At 38.6% G+C, this 18238-nt stretch overlaps 1 protein-coding gene across 22 annotated transcripts in view; it reads left to right on the top strand.

Moving 5' to 3' along the window:
- LOC140730474 (neurexin-1) overlaps positions 1-18238 on the top strand; it is a 1634325-nt gene that overhangs the window by 803432 nt on the left and 812655 nt on the right. For all 22 annotated transcript variants that reach the window (XM_073050928.1, XM_073050924.1, XM_073050929.1 and 19 more), the window contains one exon: positions 11864-12247. In XM_073050928.1, the coding sequence (XP_072907029.1) occupies positions 11864-12247 (384 nt within the window). The remainder of the gene's footprint in view (positions 1-11863; positions 12248-18238) is intronic.

Raw genomic sequence — 18238 nt, 5'->3', positions numbered from 1 at the left:
GCTTCATATTGTTGAAGCTTTTCAATCGCTACAGGGCATTCAGCAGTGAAATCTGGAACTTTAGCCACCATTGGAAGAGCAGTGGCTATTATGAATTATCCCTAGCTTGCAAGGGACTGCTAGAATGTGGGGTTGTGGAATGCTGTTGTGTGAATAAAGTGACTGGAGAGAAGTACTGGTAGATATGTAGTGGTCTCTTTATTGGACAAAATGAGACCCAGCAGGTATCATTAGAGACCCTTTTGGAGGAAGAAGGTCTGCTTGACCCAACGCTATACAACACTTTATATGCTAGAGATCAAAGGACAATTCAGGACAATTCCATATTTACAATGCTTCCTTTGAACTATGCACCACTCTCACACCTCCTTTTTCGCACCCACACTACAGACACTCAAGTGGCACCCAAATAAAGAACTTAACTCAGCATTGTCCGGAGTTCCAATTAATCTGTTACACCGTTCCTATGAACCCATTGTTCAGAGCTGCATTTTAGATTTAATCTACAGTTCATATTCAAATCTAAAGACTAGAGGCTGGAGTTACTTACTGTATGTGCTAACCTGAAAAAAACACACTAATTTGGAATTGATGGAAGAAATAGGAGAATAAAATGGGAGTAGTGTAAGATTAATGTAAATGTGTGCTAGATGCTTAGCATAGACTCAGTGGACCAAAGCATCTATTCCATGCTGTATGATGCAATTACTCAACAGCCTATGAATATTGACTTCAATTGGAGCTTTTGAAGTTATAGAGAAATACAGCATGACCCAATGAGTCCATTCCAACCGCAGTGCACACCCCCCCCCCCCCCCCCAGCTAGTACCAATTCCTGCATTCAGCCAATATCCCTCTATGTTTCTATTTTTTATGTTAGGTCATCTCCCTATTCAAGTGCTTCCTAAATGTTAATATTTTTTCTTTCTCACTCACTTCTTATGGTAATTCATTCCATACACTCCCCATCACTACATTAAGAAGTTCCCCTCAGGTTCCTTTTAAAGCGTTCCCCTTCCATCCAAGACTGATGCACCCTAGATTTGGTCTCCCCTACCCTGAGAGAAAGACTGTGATCATCCACCTTATCTGTGCCTTTCATAAATATAAACATTTATTTAAGGTTTTCCCATGTTCTTCTATATTCCAAGAGAGAATTTTGAGTCTGTCTTCCACACATTTTTGTTTAACTTTTAAAGGGATGTTTACAAAGTTATCAATTGCAGTGCAAATCAAACTTAATTCTTTTGACACTTTTACAGATATTGCTATGTTCTTAAGGGCAGTAATTTCTACAGCAAGCATTTGTGATCACATCAGTATGTAACAACTGATTTCTTTTTCTCTGTACTGTTATGCAATCCTTGAAAACATCTGCAATAACAAAGAGCATTCTAACTAGTTAGGAAAGCGTTTAATTGGAGTAAGGGGAACAATGAAGCTATCAAGCAGGAACTTGGAAGGATAAATTGGGAACAGATGTTCTCAGGGAAATGTACGGCAGAAATGTGCATATGTTCTGGGGATATTTGTGTGGAATTCTGAATAGGTACGTTCCAGTGAGACAGGGAAAGGATGGTAGGGTACAGGAACCGTGGTGTACAAAAGCTTTTGAAAATCAAGTCAAGAAAAAAAGAAAAGCTTATGAAAGGTTCAAAAAACTACTTAATGATAGAGATCTAGAAGATTATAAGGCTAGCAGGAAGGAGCTTAAGAATAAAATTAGGAGAGCCAGAAGGGGCCATGAGAAGATCTTGGTGAACAGGATTAAAGAAAACCCCAGGGCTTTCTACATGTATGTGAAGAGCAATAGGATAAGATGTGAGAGAATAGAACCAATCAAATGTGACAGTGGAAAACTGTGTATGGAACCGGAGGAGATAGTTGAGGTACTTAAAGAATACTTTGCTTCAGTATTCACTATGGAAAAGGATCTTCATGATTGTAAGGATGACCTACAGTGGATTGAAAAGCTTGAGCATATAGACATTAAGAAAGAGAATGTGGTGGACTTTTGGAAAGCATCAAGTTGGATAAGTCTCCAGGACTGAACGAGATGTACAACAGGCCACTGTGGGAGGTGAGGGAGGAGATTGCTCAGCCTCTGGCAATGGTCTTTGCATCATCAATGGGGATGGGGGAGGTTCCGGAGGATTGGAGGGTTGCAGATGTTGTTCCCTTATTCAAGAAAGGGAGTAGAGATAGCCCAGGAAATTACAGACCAGTGAGTCTTACTTCAGTGGTTGGTAAGTTGATGGAGAAGATTCTGAGAGGCAGGATTTATGAACATTTGGAGAGGCATAATATGATTAGGAATAGTCAGCATGGCTTTATCAAAGGCAGATCGTCCCTATGAGCCTGATTGAATTTTTTGAGGATATGACTGAAGAAGACATTGATGAAGGTAGAGCAGCAGGTGTGGTGTATTTGGATTTCAGCAAGGCATTTGATAAGGGAACCATGCAAGGCTTATTGAGAAAGTAAGGAGGCATGGGATCCAAGGTGACCTTGCCTTGTGGATCCAGAATTAGCTTGTTCACAGAAGACAAAGAGTGGTTATATTCTGCATGGAGGTCGGTGACCAATGGTGTGCCTCAGGGATCTGTTCTGCAACCCTTTCTCTTCGAGATTTTTATAAATGACCTGGATGAAAAGACAAACCGGCATGGATCAGAATAGAACTAGATAAAATAGGAGAAAACATACCGGAAGACTTTATATATAAATGGGAATCTAAATGGATACGGGAAAAGAAAGAATCTCCTATATTAAAACATTTGATTGATTTATGGAATAAGATAAATGTTGACGATGAGGCAAAGAAATCCTTATTAGCAAAGAGATCTTTAATTCAAAATAGACTTATTTCTTTTACAATGGATAATCAACTTTTATATAATTGGTTTCAAAAAGGGATTAGATATATAGGAGATTGTTTTGAAGGAGGTATATTAATGTCATTTGATCAATTAAAGAATAAATATAAAGTATCAAACAACACTCTTTTTTGTTACTTTCAACTAAGGGCTTATTTAAGAGAAAAGTTAGGTCAAACAATGTTACTACCGAAACCCAATGAAATAGAAACTTTAATTCAAAAAGGAAAGATTAAAAATTGTATCTCTTGTATGTATAATTTGATTCAAAAACAGGCAATTAAACAAGGAGTCCATAAGTCAAGACAAAAATGGGAAAGTGATTTGAATATCAAAATTGAAGAAAAAAACTGGTCAAGACTATGTCTTGAGAGTATGACAAATACAATAAACGTTCGATTAAGATTAGTGCAATACAATTTTTTACATCAACTATATATTACACCACAAAAAATAAATAAATTAAACCCAAATTTATCTGATCAGTGTGTCCGATGTAACCAAGAAATTGGTACTTTTTTACATTCTACTTGGTCTTGCTCTAAAATTCAACCTTTTTGGACAAATTTAAGAGTTTTACTGGAACAAATTATTGGAATACAACTTCCACACAACCCAATATTACTTTTACTAGGTAATATTGAAGGGATAAAACCGATATCCAAATTGAATAAATATCAGAAAGAATTTATAAAAATTGCATTGGCAGTAGCCAAAAAAGCTATTGCAGTGACTTGGAAATCGGATACATATCTAAGTATAGATCGTTGGAAGAACGAAATTTATGGCTGTATTCCACTTGAAAAAATTACTTATAATTTAAGAGATAAATATGAAACATTTTTGAAAATTTGGCGCCCTTATTTACAAAAGACAGGATTAAATATATAGGTGCTCCGAAGATGAAATAATTGGTTACTTGGGGAAAGAAAGAAATATATATACTAAAGTTATTACGAACTCCATGGAGCATGTGGGGACCCTCCAATATCCAGGCATTCCGTTTTTTTTCTTTCTTTCTTATTTTTTTTTAATAGGGATGTTGGGGGGGAGGGGTTAAGGGGAGGGGGGCTGGGTAACACATTTTTTTTCATACACATTTATTCTGTAACTATTTGAAAACAATAAAAAAAAGTTTTTAAAAAAAATGACCTGGATGAAGAAGTGGTGGGATGGGTTTGTAAATTTGCTGATGACACCAATGGTTGGGAGTGTTGTGGATAGTGTGGAGGGCTGTCAGAGGTTACAGTGGGGCATTTATAGGATGCAAAATTGGGCTGAGAAGTGGCAGATGGAGTTCAACCCAGATAAGTGTGAGGTGGTTCATTTTGGTAGGCGAAATATGACGACAGAATATAGCATTAATGGCAAGACTCTTGGCAGTGCGGTGGATCAGAGGGATCTTGGGGTTTGAGTCCATAAGATGCTCAAACCTGCTGCGCAGGTTGAATCCATGATTAAGAAAGCATACGGTGCATTGGCCTTCATCAACCGTGGGATTGAGTTTAAGAGCCGAAAGGTAATGTTACAGCTATATAGGACCCTGGTCAGATCCCACTTGGAGTACTGTGCTCTGTTCTGGCCACCTCACTACAGGAAGGATGTGGAAACTGCAGAAAAAGTGCAGAGGAGATTTACAAGGATGTTGCCTGGATTAGGGAGCATGTTTTACGAGAAAAGGTTGAGTGAACTTGGCCTTTTCTCCTTGGAGTGATGAAGGATGAGAGGTGACCTGATAGAGGTGTATAAGATGATGAGAGGCATTGATTGTGTGGATAGTCAGAGCCTTTTTTCCCAGGGCTGAAATGGCTAACACAAGAAGGCACAGTTTTAAGGTGCTTGGAAGTAGTTACAGAAATGATGTAAGTGGTAATTTTTTTATGCAGATAGAGGTGAGTGTGTTGAATGGGCTGGCGATGGTGGAGGAGGCGGAAATGATAGGGTCTTTTAAGAGACTCCTGGATAGGTACATGGAGCTTAGAAAAATAGAGGGCTATGGGTAACCCAAGGTAATTTCTAAAGTAAGTACATGTTTGGCACAGCATTGTATTGTGCTGTTGTTTTTCTATGTTTCTATATTTAGCACCTTCCCTGATGTGAACAAAAGTCTTTCATGTTTTTATTCAGGGCAAATGATCAAGCAGACTTGAAGTTTCCTGAGGAATGGTTTTTAATCCTTGTAGTTCCTTGCTCCCCAGTAAATCATCTCTCACAGCAGATTTAATCCTTCTTGACTACACTGTGACTTTTACCTTTACTTTTACTTTTACCTTACCTTTCATCTTTCCCTCTCTACCCCACTCTGCTTTTTGCAGGGATCGTTCCCTCTGCGATTGCCTGGTCCACACGTCCCTCCCCACAGATCTCCCACCTGGTACTTATCCCTGCAAGCATAAGTGCTACACCTGTCCCTACACCTCCTCTCTTACCACCATTCAGGGCCCCAAACAGTCCTTCCAGGTGAGGCAACACTTCACTTGTGAGTCTGTTGGGGTCATCTATTGCATCCGGTGCCACAACAGACAGGATCTCCTGGTTGCCACTCACTTCAACTCTGCTTCACATTCCCATTCGGATATGTCCATACATGGCCTCCTCTACTGCCATAATAAAACCAAACTCCAGTTGGAGGAGCAACACCTCATATACCGTCTGGGTAGTCTTCAGCCCCTTGGTATGAACATCGAATTCTCCAACTTCCAGTAATTTCCTCCCTCTCCCTTCCCCCATCCCACTTTCACTCTGCCTCCTCTTCTAGCTGCCTATCACCTCTCTCATGATTTTGCCTTCTTCTACTACCCATAGTGCTTTCCCCTTAGATACCTTCTTCACCCATCCTGCCTATCCCCTCTTTGCTTCCCCTCCCCCACCCCTTGATCTTTCCTCTGATTGGTTTTTCACCTGACAGATTCCACCCTCCCCCCCACCTTCTTTATAGGGCCCCTGTCCCCTCCTTCTTTAGTCCTGTCAAAGGGTCTCAGCCCGAAACGTTGACTGCTCCTTTCAACGGATCCTGCTGAGTTCATCCAACTTGTTTGTACCTGACTTTTACCTTGATTGCTGATAACCTTTCAGGTACTGATTTCCATATGGCCACACTATTTAGATAAATGTAATATTTCCTCAAACTACCTCTGAACCTTTTCCCAATAGCAGGAAATGTTTGTGTCTTTGCATTTGACCCCTCTGCTATGGTAAATAGGTCTGTCCCTTTCATTCAGACCAGGCACCGTGTTGTATTTTAACACACCACAATTGTGAAAACTAAATTCAGTCTTTTTGAAACTTTATTTGCTTTCAAGTTTACTGAGAGCACATGTCCACTTTACCGGCCCTTTGGCATCAATGACAATCACAAGAATGAGATAAGAGCATCATGACACCTGCTGGCTTAGAGATGAACAACAATTAACAAAATAAAATACAGTGGAATCCAGTTAAATGGGACACATCGGAACCAAGTATATCTTGGCCAAATTAAGTGGTTGCCCCAATTAGCTTCATGGAAATAGTTGAAGAGGTGTAAAAAAAAAACCTACCATTTAAATGAATGACAAATTATGTATTTAAATGAAACACAGAACAAATTAGAACACCACAATTACAGTACTCTAAAGCTGTGTGTTAGTTTCTGAATGTTATCAACAGAAAATTCATACAGAGTATGCTGCCATGTCTTTTGATTGATTGTAAATGAACAAAATATGAGCAGCCACCTAGTGCCAGATAATGGACTGTTTAAATATAATGCTTTCAATGATTGTATCCTCCAACTTTTCATTTTCATTGTAATATTCAGGATGACAGTTGACATCTTCAAATTGTTCATAGTCCCTAACTTGTTGAAGTAGTGAAGTCATTTAATTTTCACTCCCAATAGTTTCTGGCATTTCTAAGCCTGAATGCTTGAAATCACAATGAACAAAATGGTTATGAATTGTCGTACTGCTTATTTCTTGCCAAATATCACTGAGTTCTGAACGCAAACACGCAGTTTGCTGTAAGCAGAGTGTAGTGTCTAATGCCATGCATGTGCTTGTGAGTGATGCCAGTTAGAAGCTGCTTGGCAACAGTCCCCTGCCTCAATTAAGCAGCATAATGTCCCACATGAAGGGAATCCAGGCTATTTTTTGATTGTTTTTGTTCTTTGTTGGCCCAAATAAGTGGCTGCCCTGATTAACTGATAGCCTAAATAACCATAATCCACTGTATATATTACTACATAAATTATATACGTTGCTCCATTTCCCTTTCTATCTCTGCCTTCACACCAAGTGAATGCAACATCAGTGAAAAAATTCATGGAGTCCTGGTGTTCTCTCTCTGGCTGAATGTTCCCCTGATGAGACAACTGATGATTTTCTTTCCACCGTCTGAATTAAAGCAATACAGACAAGGGCCCGCCTCATCCATCATCAGCACTTGACCCCATGTTCTTTCATCAGCAGTTTTCTCTGATACTGTAAGACAATTGATATGTTTGTGTTGTGTTGAATATTGAACGGAAGTTTTCTTTGCATTTCCTGATGAATAAGCATGAGCTCGAGATACTGAATTACCTATATTAAGTAAAATTTACACCATATGCAAAATTACTATTTTTGGATCCTGTTACAAACCTCTGAAAATGATGATTTACATTGTTAACCTAATGAATAAATATTGCATTTCCTACATGAATTGAGCCAATTTTACTATAACACAGGGAAGCTTTTTTTTATTATGGACAAGAAAACAGCAATGTTCAGCTACTTTTTTAGTTATTTCCTCGTACCCCTCATTTAAAATATATTGAAATGCAATAAGCGTGCTTTGAAGTGGATTCAAAGCATGCTTGTGTAAGGTTGATGTTTCTTTTATGCATGAAGGTGAGTTAGTGTTAACAAGTTTTACAATTGTTTAGATTTCTCAATAAATACAAAAGGTGAGCAATAGTGTAGAACTAATAGTTACCCTGCCTACTCATGGTTATGATGGGACAGTGATTGAGTTACTGCTGGCTGATTGGAAGTCTTGTTTCAGGAAGCAGAATTCCTAAAGCACATGGAATTCTTTATTTGGTGCTGAAATGTCTTTACTTGAGGCTGAGAGAGGTCTAAATATCATAACTAAATCTAGGAAACACTTCCCTTTCTCACTCCCCCCTTTATATTTTGAGCTGAACCCTGCACATACAGAAGACACTTCCCGGGGTCAATCTGCATGGATCCTCTGAGGAACAATTTCTGGTAGATGACTGGGAGAGGATTATCCCTGATGACAGCCTTGCTACTGTACTTTAAAGCTCCTGCTGCCACAAACAATAGAAATTGTAGCTCCTGCTTGGATACAAAACAAATTTTCAGATATCTGCTGTCCCGAATATGGTCTCATCAATCCTAGTTTAGTATTCAGTATCTCAAGCACTGAGAGTATCATTCTGATCCTATTTCCTAACTACATAATGTATGTGCTTGCTAGCCTTTTATGAATCATGTTGTTGGAGATCCAGATCTCTCTGCATCTCAGAGCTCTGCCATTAGATAATAGGGGTTTTATTATTTTTCAGCCAAAGTGGGTGATTACTTATTTCCCATTTGTCCACTTATTCCTAAGAAGTACTTCCTAAGAAGGTTGGCGTCATTCAATGTCTGTAGTGAGATGCTGAAGATGTTCTATAGGTCAGTTGTGGAGAGCGCCCTCTTCTTTGTGGTGGCGTGTTGGGGAGGAAGCATTAAGAAGAGGGACGCCTCACGTCTTAATAAGCTGGTAAGGAAGGCGGGCTCTGTTGTGGGCAAAGTACTGGAGTGTTTAACATCGGTAGCTGAGCGAAGGGCGCTGAGTAGGCTACGGTCAATTATGGATAACTCTGAACATCCTCTACATAGCACCATCCAGAGACAGAGAAGCAGTTTCAGCGACAGGTTACTATCGATGCAATGCTCCTCAGACAGGATGAAGAGGTCAATACTCCCCAATGCCATTAGGCTTTACAATTCTACCGCCAGGACTTAAGAACTTTTTAAAAGCTATTATTAATGCTTTTTGAGATAGTGATTTAGATGCTTATCATATTTTTTACTGAGTTAAGTATTGTATGTAATTAGTTTTGCTACAACAAGTGTATGGGATATTGGAAAAAAAGTTGAATTTCCCCATGGGGATGAATAAAGTATCTATCTATCTATCTATCTATCTATCTATTCAACCTATTTTATAGCCTCCTTATATTCGTTTCACTATTTATCTTTGTGTTACCACCAAATTTAGCAACTAAACCTTCAGTGGCTTCAAGCAAATCATTGTTATAAAGACTAAACAGCCAAGGTCTCAGCAATGCTCCCTGATACACTTCACTCATTTAATATTTTTAAGAAGATAAAGATATGTTTGTGCTTACTCTGCTTCTTGCTAGCCAGTCACTCTTCATTTCACTCCAGTATATTACCATCTACATGAAAAGATTTTACTTACATAAATTCTTTGGAAATGTTTGTGTTACTTAGATATTAATCTTTTGATGAGGATTCTCTGGTCTTAGGTATTGAACCTCTATTTAGCAGTAGTACAATGAAAACTATAAAACTGTAGACAATGAAAAGCCACCGGAGATAAGGTGCTATCCCTTTCTGACACTATTACAACTGTTTTTCAGCTTGTATATTCACAGGTTCAGCCCAGACTCTGTCAAGTCAAATTCCCATGCAATACTTATGATCAATTTTGAGGATTATGGATTACAAAGCTGCTTGTTATTGTGCAACTGCCTGCACAGCCACTCAACCCCAATTATTCATACAGTCAGTCACATTTCCTGTGGGAGTACAGTAGTCTGCTATTGATTTACTTAAAATGTCATCAGTAAATGGTACAATCTAATATTTTATCAAGTGATCATTAGGTGAAAACAGATCTTTCATACTTGTGAAAGAAAATGGAGCCTGAAAATACGTCACCATATATTTCCTTTGCTGCGCAGTGTATTGTAAACGTGGTAACAAGCATAACACTAAGGATTGCAAGTAATGCAGAGCACTCCTGAATTTCATTGGAGACAAATATCATTGGATTTTGGAGAATAATAATATTAGGATGCATTGTAATTTTAATACTTAAGGATACCATTTTGAAGGTTACCATCAAAATTAATATAAAAGGAATAAAATAGTACTTATAGTAGTAATTTTAAATGTGAAAAAACATTTTACATTTTCTGTATTAGACACCAGAAACTTTTAAGTAACTTATGGTGTCATAATGAGCACTGTTTGAACACTTATTTTCAGTCTCAGTAACTTACTAATCAAGAACCAAGCATAGTATTCTGGGCTCAAAACTAAATACGCAGGTGAAATATACAGTTTCAACAATCAAGTAATTTTGTTTCTATGCCTTAGTTCATCGAGTCATTTCCAACAGCAACAATGGTATTTTATTGACATCTATCACAGTAGTAGCAAACAAGTCTTCACAAATGATTGATGATGCAGTTATAAATCTCCACCAATTATACTAATATGTCAATCTCTCTTCAGACCCAATTAGTCATTACTGCTATACAATAATTGCATCTTGGTCTGAAAGCCCACTTCAGTCAAATGCATTAAAGCAAAATAAAATTGTTTATTTGTATTGAAAGGCTGCCAAAATATCTAAAGTAAATTAATAAAATATATGTGGATACAAGTGTGTTATGTAAAATAAAATACACTATTGTCGGCACTGTTAAGTTGATTAACCATTTTAATAGCATAATTATCTATTATCTTTGAGTAATGGAATATTGAAGTATGTAGCAGAGAAAAAGATATGTAGTGCACTGTTCTTTGGCTGGTTGTTCTGATGCTTAATGCCAAATCTGTGTTTTTAAAAAAATCTGAATATTGAAAGTTCTGAAGTACACAACCCATTCCCTTTTAAAATCATTTTGAGTAAAAGAGGAGTGTGGTGGAGTATATTGACTGATTACGTCATGGCTTAGTATGGAAACACCAATGGCCTTGAGCATAAAATCTTACAAAGAGTAATGGACATGGCCCAGTCCATCACAGCTAAAGCCTTCACCTCACCATTGAGCACATCTTCATTGAGCACTGTCCCAGGAAGGCAACATCCAGCAAGGACCATCACCATGTAGGCCATGCTTTCTTCTTGTCGTTGCCATTGGGAAGAAAGTACAAGAGCTTTAGGACATGCACCACCAGGTTCAGGGGCATGTATTACCCCTCATCCATCAGGCTTTTAAACCAAAGGGGGTAACTTCACTTGCCCCATCATTGAACTGATTTTTGAGATGTGGTTTGTTTTAGGAACTGTTACAATTACCTATTAAGGTGTTACTTGGTAACACACAAAGGGATTGTTAAATATTCACTCACAAATAAAATGTTGTTGTATTAGTACATCTATTCATTTACCTGACCTTATCAATGATTTGGTCCTCCTTTGCTGAGCTCCCATGACGTCTTTGATGGTTTATCTGTAGATCATTTTCCTTAAATTATCCTTATAGTGGTAAAACCTCGAAAATGTACTGTACAGTATTAAGACCGTAAGACATTAGGGCAGAACTGGGCCAATTGGCCAATAGAATCTGCTCCACCATTCGATCATGGTTGATGTATTTTTCATCTCAACCACATTCTCCTGTTTTCTCCTCATAACCTTTGAAGACCTTACTAATCAAGAACCTATCAACCTCTTCTTTAAATATATTCAGTGATTTGAACTCCACAGCTGTCTGTAGTAATGAATTCCTAAGATTCACCAATATAGGTTAAGAAATTCTTCCTCATTTCTGTTCTAAAGGGACATTCTTCTATTGAATTAGTTACTGGGCATGGATATGTCAAGTAACTAATCCAGAACTTTGGACAAAATTAACTGACTTTAACTTTAAACTTGAGAAAGAGTACACAATGACTGAACTAAGTGATTATACAATCATTTCCTAAATAAACAGTTATGAAAAGTTATATATTTTTAATTCCTATATATTTCCTTTACAGGGACTATATCCATAAACAGCAAGCGTTCACCATACATGGCACATGGGGAGAGTGAAATTTTGGATCTGGATGATGACTTATATCTTGGTGGACTTCCTGAGAACAAAGCAGCTCTTATTTTTCCAACAGAAGTATGGACGGCTCTTCTTAATTATGGCTATGTTGGTTGTATTAGAGACTTGTTTATTGATGGTCAAAGTAAAGACATACGGAGGATGGCTGAGATCCAAAATGTGGCTGGAGTGAAACCTTCATGTGCCAAGGAACTTCCAAAGCAGTGCCTTAGTGATCCATGTCGAAATAATGGTATTTGTAGAGAAGGCTGGAACCGATATATTTGTGACTGTTCTGGAACTGGATTTCTTGGCAGGTCCTGTGAGAGAGGTAAGTAAGACTTTAAAATCACAGTGTCAAAATAGATGTGTGATGTGTTAAACTGGTAGTGCTGTATTTCACTGGAGCATTTGAGAAATTAATATTGATTGTGTAAAGGAACACAATCAATTGTCATCAAGTATGCTAAATGCCACTCTTGATGACACTAGGATCTTTCCCTCCATTTTGCTTAATATAATGTAGAAGCAAACAACAATATTAGGAATTTAGAATAAAACAAGAAAAGAAGGAATAGAACTTTCACTTTCATGGACACCATCTCATTTTCCTGATATATATTGATTATTTCTTTGTTATTATTATTTCTCTTTTGTATTTGCAGTCTGATGTCTTTTGCACACTATATCATGTTTCTGGGATTTACTTTGTATACCTGCAAGAAAAGGATTCTCAGGGTTATATATGGTGACATATACACTATTTACTTTGATAATAAATTTATTTTGAACTTTTGAAAGAAATTTGCAAGGTAATGTAATTTATTACATTGTGGCGACCCACTTCCCAGTGCACTCGAACCGGCTCACAAAACGGCGCGCACCGGCATTGAGGCCGGTCCCAAAGAGGGCGCCAAGCCTGCCTCACCAGCAGGGGGAAAAGCCCGCGCGCGGGATGAGATTGTGAATATGCGCCCCCTAAAGCGTTCCCACCCGGGGAGGGCGGGATCAGGAAGGCTTTAAAGCGAGGCATTGAAGTTGGAATAAACTTCTTTTGTAACTGCAGCTCACCGACTCCGTGTCGTTAGTGCAGCGCTGCGTGTAGCACACCATTATAATCTTCAGAATGTAGCTGAAAACTGTTATAGATCAGGTATAATGGACTGAATCACTTTTCTGGGTGATTGATGGTTGGCAGGAAAGCTGCCCCAGTGAAAAGGAAGGTATTGTAAAAGAGCATTGAATGAAAATGCTTGGAATCATGATTCAATGATGAAACAAGATTAATATTAAAACCAAGCAATAATTGGTTGGTACTGAAACAACCAATAATCCATCGCATTACTCCAGAAGCTCAATAAGTGAAAATTTTAATGATTTTTCATGATTATTCTATTCTTTTGCTCCAACAGATATGGTTCTCTTTCAACAATAATTATACTTATTAGTGCTGTAATAGTTATTGTAACTGTGGAATCTATATATGGCAACTGTTTATCATTAGATATAAAAATAAATTACTGAATATATTCAGCAAATCTGTTCTACAAAAATCACATAGTTTATTCAGTAGCATGTTGGAGAGGACCTAGTATCTTCACCAATCTTACAGAGTTTCTTTAGTGAAGTTACCAGGAAAGTTGATGAAGACCAGGCAGTGGATCTTTAGCAAGGTATTTGACAAGATTCTGCATGGGAGACTGGTCAAGAAGGTTTAGTCACTTGTCATTCAGGGTGAAGTAGTAAATTGAACTAGACTTTGGAAGAAGCCAAAGAGTGATAGTAGGTGTTTGCCTCTTTGATTCATGTCCTGTGACACGTGGTGTGCCACAGGGATCAGTGTTGTGTCCATTGTTGTATGTCATCTATATCAATGACTTGGATGATAAAATAGTGAACTGAATCAGTAAATTTGTGGATGACACCAAGGTTGGGGCCTAGTGGACAGTGAGGAAGGCTGTCAAAACCTGCAGCAAGTTCTTGACCAGCTAGAAAAATAGGCTGAACGAATGGCAAATGGAATTTAGTGCAGACAGGTGTAAGGTGTTACACATGGGGAGGACAAACCAAGGTAAGACTTGCATGGTGAGTGTAAAGGCACTGAGAAGTACAGTAGAACAAAGGGATCTGGGAATTCCAGGCCATAATTCCTTGAAAGTGGTGTCACAGTTAGATAGGGTCATAAAGAGAGCTTTTGGCACATAACCCTTCATAAATCAAAGTACTGAGTACAGCAGTTGGGATGTTACGGTGAAGTTGTATAAGACTTGTGTGAAGAATAATATGGAGTATTGTGTGCAGTTCTGGTCCCCTACCTACAGGAATGATATCAATAAGAATGAAAAATTGTAGAGAAAATTTCCAAGGATTATGCCTGGACTTGACCTAAATTATAAAGAAAGTTTGAATAGATTAGTACTCTATTCCCTAGAATGTAGAAGAATGAGGTGAGATCTGACAGGGTATATAAAATTATGAGGGGTATTTAGATTAGGCAAATGCAAGCAATCTTTTTTCCAGTGAGTTTGTGTGAGACAAGAACAAGAAGTCAAGGTTAAGGGTACAAAGCAAAATCTTTAAGGGGACCATGAAGGGGGATCTTCTTCAGTCAAGGTTGGTGAGAGTCTGGAATGAACTGCCAGTGGAAATGGTGGATTTGGGTTGGATTTCAACATTTAAGTGAAACTTGGATAGGTACATGGATGGGAGGGGTAAGGAGGGCTATGGTCTGGGTGCAAATAGATGGGACTAAGCAGATTAATGGATCAGCACAGACTAGATGGGTTGAAGGGCCTGTTTCTGTGTTGTAGTGTTTTATGACTCTTTAAGTATGAACTTTTTGTCAGCAATGCACACAAAATGCTGAAGGAACTCGGCAGGCCAGGCAGCATCTATGGAAAAGAGTACAGTCGATGTTTCAGGCCGCAACCCTTCAGCAGCACTGGAGAAAAAAAGATGAGTGGATTTAAAAGGTGGGGGATGGGGAGAGAGATACACAAGGTGTTAGATGAAAGCAGGAGGGGTGGGATGAAGTAAAGAGCTGGGAAATTGGTTGGTGAAAGAGATACAGGGCTGGAGAAGGAGGAGTCTGATAGGAAAGCATTTTGTATGAGTTGCTCGGATTTCCAGCATCTGCAGATTTTCTCTTATTTGTCAGGATTTTTTAAGTATAGAGAACAAAGCGCCATTATGCTTTATGTACATTTGTCTTAGCTACAGAGTCGTGAAACACGTTTGTTGTAACTGTCACACTGACCGATAAGTATCCAGAGGAGAAATGACATTTATTATAAAAAAAAACAAAGCACTGATGATTCCACGTGTTTGCTTACTTTAAAGTAAATGAGGCAGTAATCCACTAATCTCAGAAGAGCCCTAAAATGTGCATTGCTATCATCTGTTTCTGGTCTGCACCATTGACAGCCAGTCCACTCCTCCAGCATTAATTACCTCTGGTGTTCGTTCATGATCTGTCAGTGGCCCCGTGCTGTTTCTCATCAGAATGTTGCCCCTTGAGCCATCCACGGACACAATGTCAGGTTTTATTGTACACTGATGTCATCTAGATCTACCTCACCACCACTGCTGTAGACATATCTGATACTTGTGCTTTTAGAATGCTCTTCTCCTCTGAGAGAAATCTTTCTTCAACTAAGTGCTAGGGCACACCAGAATCTATCTTTTTATGCTTCTTTTTATTCCAGTCAATTCACTATCATTCGTGAACTAGATACAGGTAGTCCCTGAGTTACGAACGTCTGACTTACAGACAACTCGTTCTTACGAACCGAGGAAGGCGAATGCCGTCCACCATTTTAAGTCAGATCGTGACGCCGTCCGCCATTTTAAGGTGGATTGCGATGCCGTACGCTATTTTAAGTCATTACCGTTGACACTGTGTTGAGTGTTTAACTTTGTATTTGGCTTAAAATTTTCTTAGTAAGATTCACCCTGACCCCGCCCCCACCCATTCCGGTCAGCTGGTGGTGCAGTGAGATCAGCGCCAGGCTGGAGAACGGAGGTTTCCAAGTTCGATCCAGTGATGGACCGCTCCCGTGCTGGGTTGATATCGATCCAGTGACTCCCTTACCATCCGTGCCGGGTTGATGTTGAGCTTGCTACTCGACCTCGTTAAAAAAAAACACTGCCACCTCCAGTTTAAATTCCCACACGGAATATTGTGGAGGGTCAAACACCCAAACACAGCACAGCCCCCACTTGTCCCATTTAGCCTGTCTCAGTGCAGTGGTCCTTAGGACTCAGCAGAGCTCGGGACCCACCGCCTGCAGTGTTTCTGTTCCATTGACGGGAAGTAATCACAACTGAAAATAAAGTGGAAATAATAGTGTTTGGAAAGAGGTGAAATGCCATCGGTCATTGGAAAAGTGTTAGGCTACAGTCGGTCAATGATCGGAACAATTTTAAAGGATAAAGTGAGAATAATGGAGCATGTGAAACGCCCTGCCCCGATGAAAGCTACAATTATTACTGAGCAATGCAGTGGTTTAATTATTGGAATACATACGTTTCTTAAATGTTTTATATGCATAGAAAGGTAAAATATATACTATATACTAAGACAAATGTTTGACGAACTGACGCTAAATAATACTGGATGTACTTGTTCTGACTTATGTACAAATCTGACTTAAAGACAGACTCAGGAACGGAACTCATACATAACCCAGGAACTGCCTGTACTCAAAACCTTTGGCTCCAATTTCAACTGAGCTGAATGTTTATCTTATATTTGTTTATACAGTATCCTCCATGATTTTGTTGTCTATATACACTCTTATCTATCATCTTATTTTTCCAAATTTCATAAATCTAGTACTCTCATGGTCTCTGCACTAAGTTGCCCCCATAAATGATCTCTTTCAATAATGTCAAATCTTCCAATTACTTCCAGTCTATCACTGGACTTGTAGTCCACCAATAGCTTTAATTTACATTTCTCATCCTCATATTCCCTTCAAGAGCACCACAACTCTGTTACGGATTGGAGGCTTGTTTATCTGAGAGGTTTACACGCCTCTGTGACTTGGAGAGCTATGTTGGCTAGAGTCAGGATTTTATGCTTTGTCTCTTGGCAGGGTCACCCATACCAAACAGGTCAAAGGATAGAGGCCAGGCTAAGAGTAGTTCAGCAGATCTCCAGGTTCAGGGGTTCAGCTCAAGACTAACAATCCTGACTGATAAAACAAAATTGTTATGGAAACAGCAATGAAGAATATTTTTACATCTGAATGCAATGGTATTCCTGAGCCTCCACTTGGAACTTGCATGACTGACAGTAGAGAAAAACTGAAAGGAACTTACTGACATGATGAAGGAAGCCCTGAAAATTGCCAGAGATGGAGGACCTTCAATGCTGCCCAAAGTGCCAATGGCATAATGGGCTGTAAGTAAGTTCCTCATGTTCAAGAAGTTTACATATTCCCTACTCTTTCTTCTAAACTCTTAAGCCTTCAACCACCTTTTCCACAAGCTCTGACATCTCTTCTTCAATGCTTATTCACATAATGTGGCATTATGCTTGGATCTTTGATTAAATGTTTAATCAACTGCCTGAAGCTGCCTTTTATCAATTGTTTTTTTTTGCATGAAATTGTCCCTGTTGTTGCAATGGAGCAATGAAAGTTAGAGTTAAATGAGGAAAGATGATAAGAGATTCGCGTGGAATATTAGTGAATTGATTGGGCCCTGTAGACAGCTCCTTGTTAATTATGATGGTAATTCAGTGTAAACCAACTTCATGCAAGCCACTCAATGCAAACTGGCTTCAACTTTTTTAAATAATTGTTATTTCTTTGGCGTCAAATTTGATTCAGTGCTATGGAAACTATGAAATATATTGAAATACACCGCCGAGCATTTACAGTCCAACAAATTTCGAGAAAAAGTGACAGATTTGGATCCACTAAATGATCTTAATCTTATTGAAATTAAATTGAAGGGATAAATAATATTTTTTGGGAATGTAAACCTTCATCGGATACAAAGAAGAATACTTAATTCTCTGTTTTGTGGAGCTAAAAATAAATATATGAAACAAGTATCTATAATTACTAATGCTTAAGCTGTGGATTACAATTGACTATTGATGCTCTTGGCAATCAAATCAAAACTCCTCCAAAGAAATCTGATAACTCCTATGTATAGCCCACAAGGTTGATATTTCTTTCAAATGATACAAGTTTGGAATTTCTTTCTCTTTCTCCTGATTATTGAGATGCACTAAAAGTTGTGTGCTACTAAGTTATAAATTGTTGATTATGAATTAGGGGAAGATGCAATCTGTTCTTAATGAGGAAAGTAT

This window comes from Hemitrygon akajei, chromosome 7 (assembly GCF_048418815.1).
Source record: "Hemitrygon akajei chromosome 7, sHemAka1.3, whole genome shotgun sequence".
NCBI lineage: Eukaryota > Metazoa > Chordata > Chondrichthyes > Myliobatiformes > Dasyatidae > Hemitrygon > Hemitrygon akajei.
This window is presented reverse-complemented; position numbering and strand designations above follow the sequence as displayed.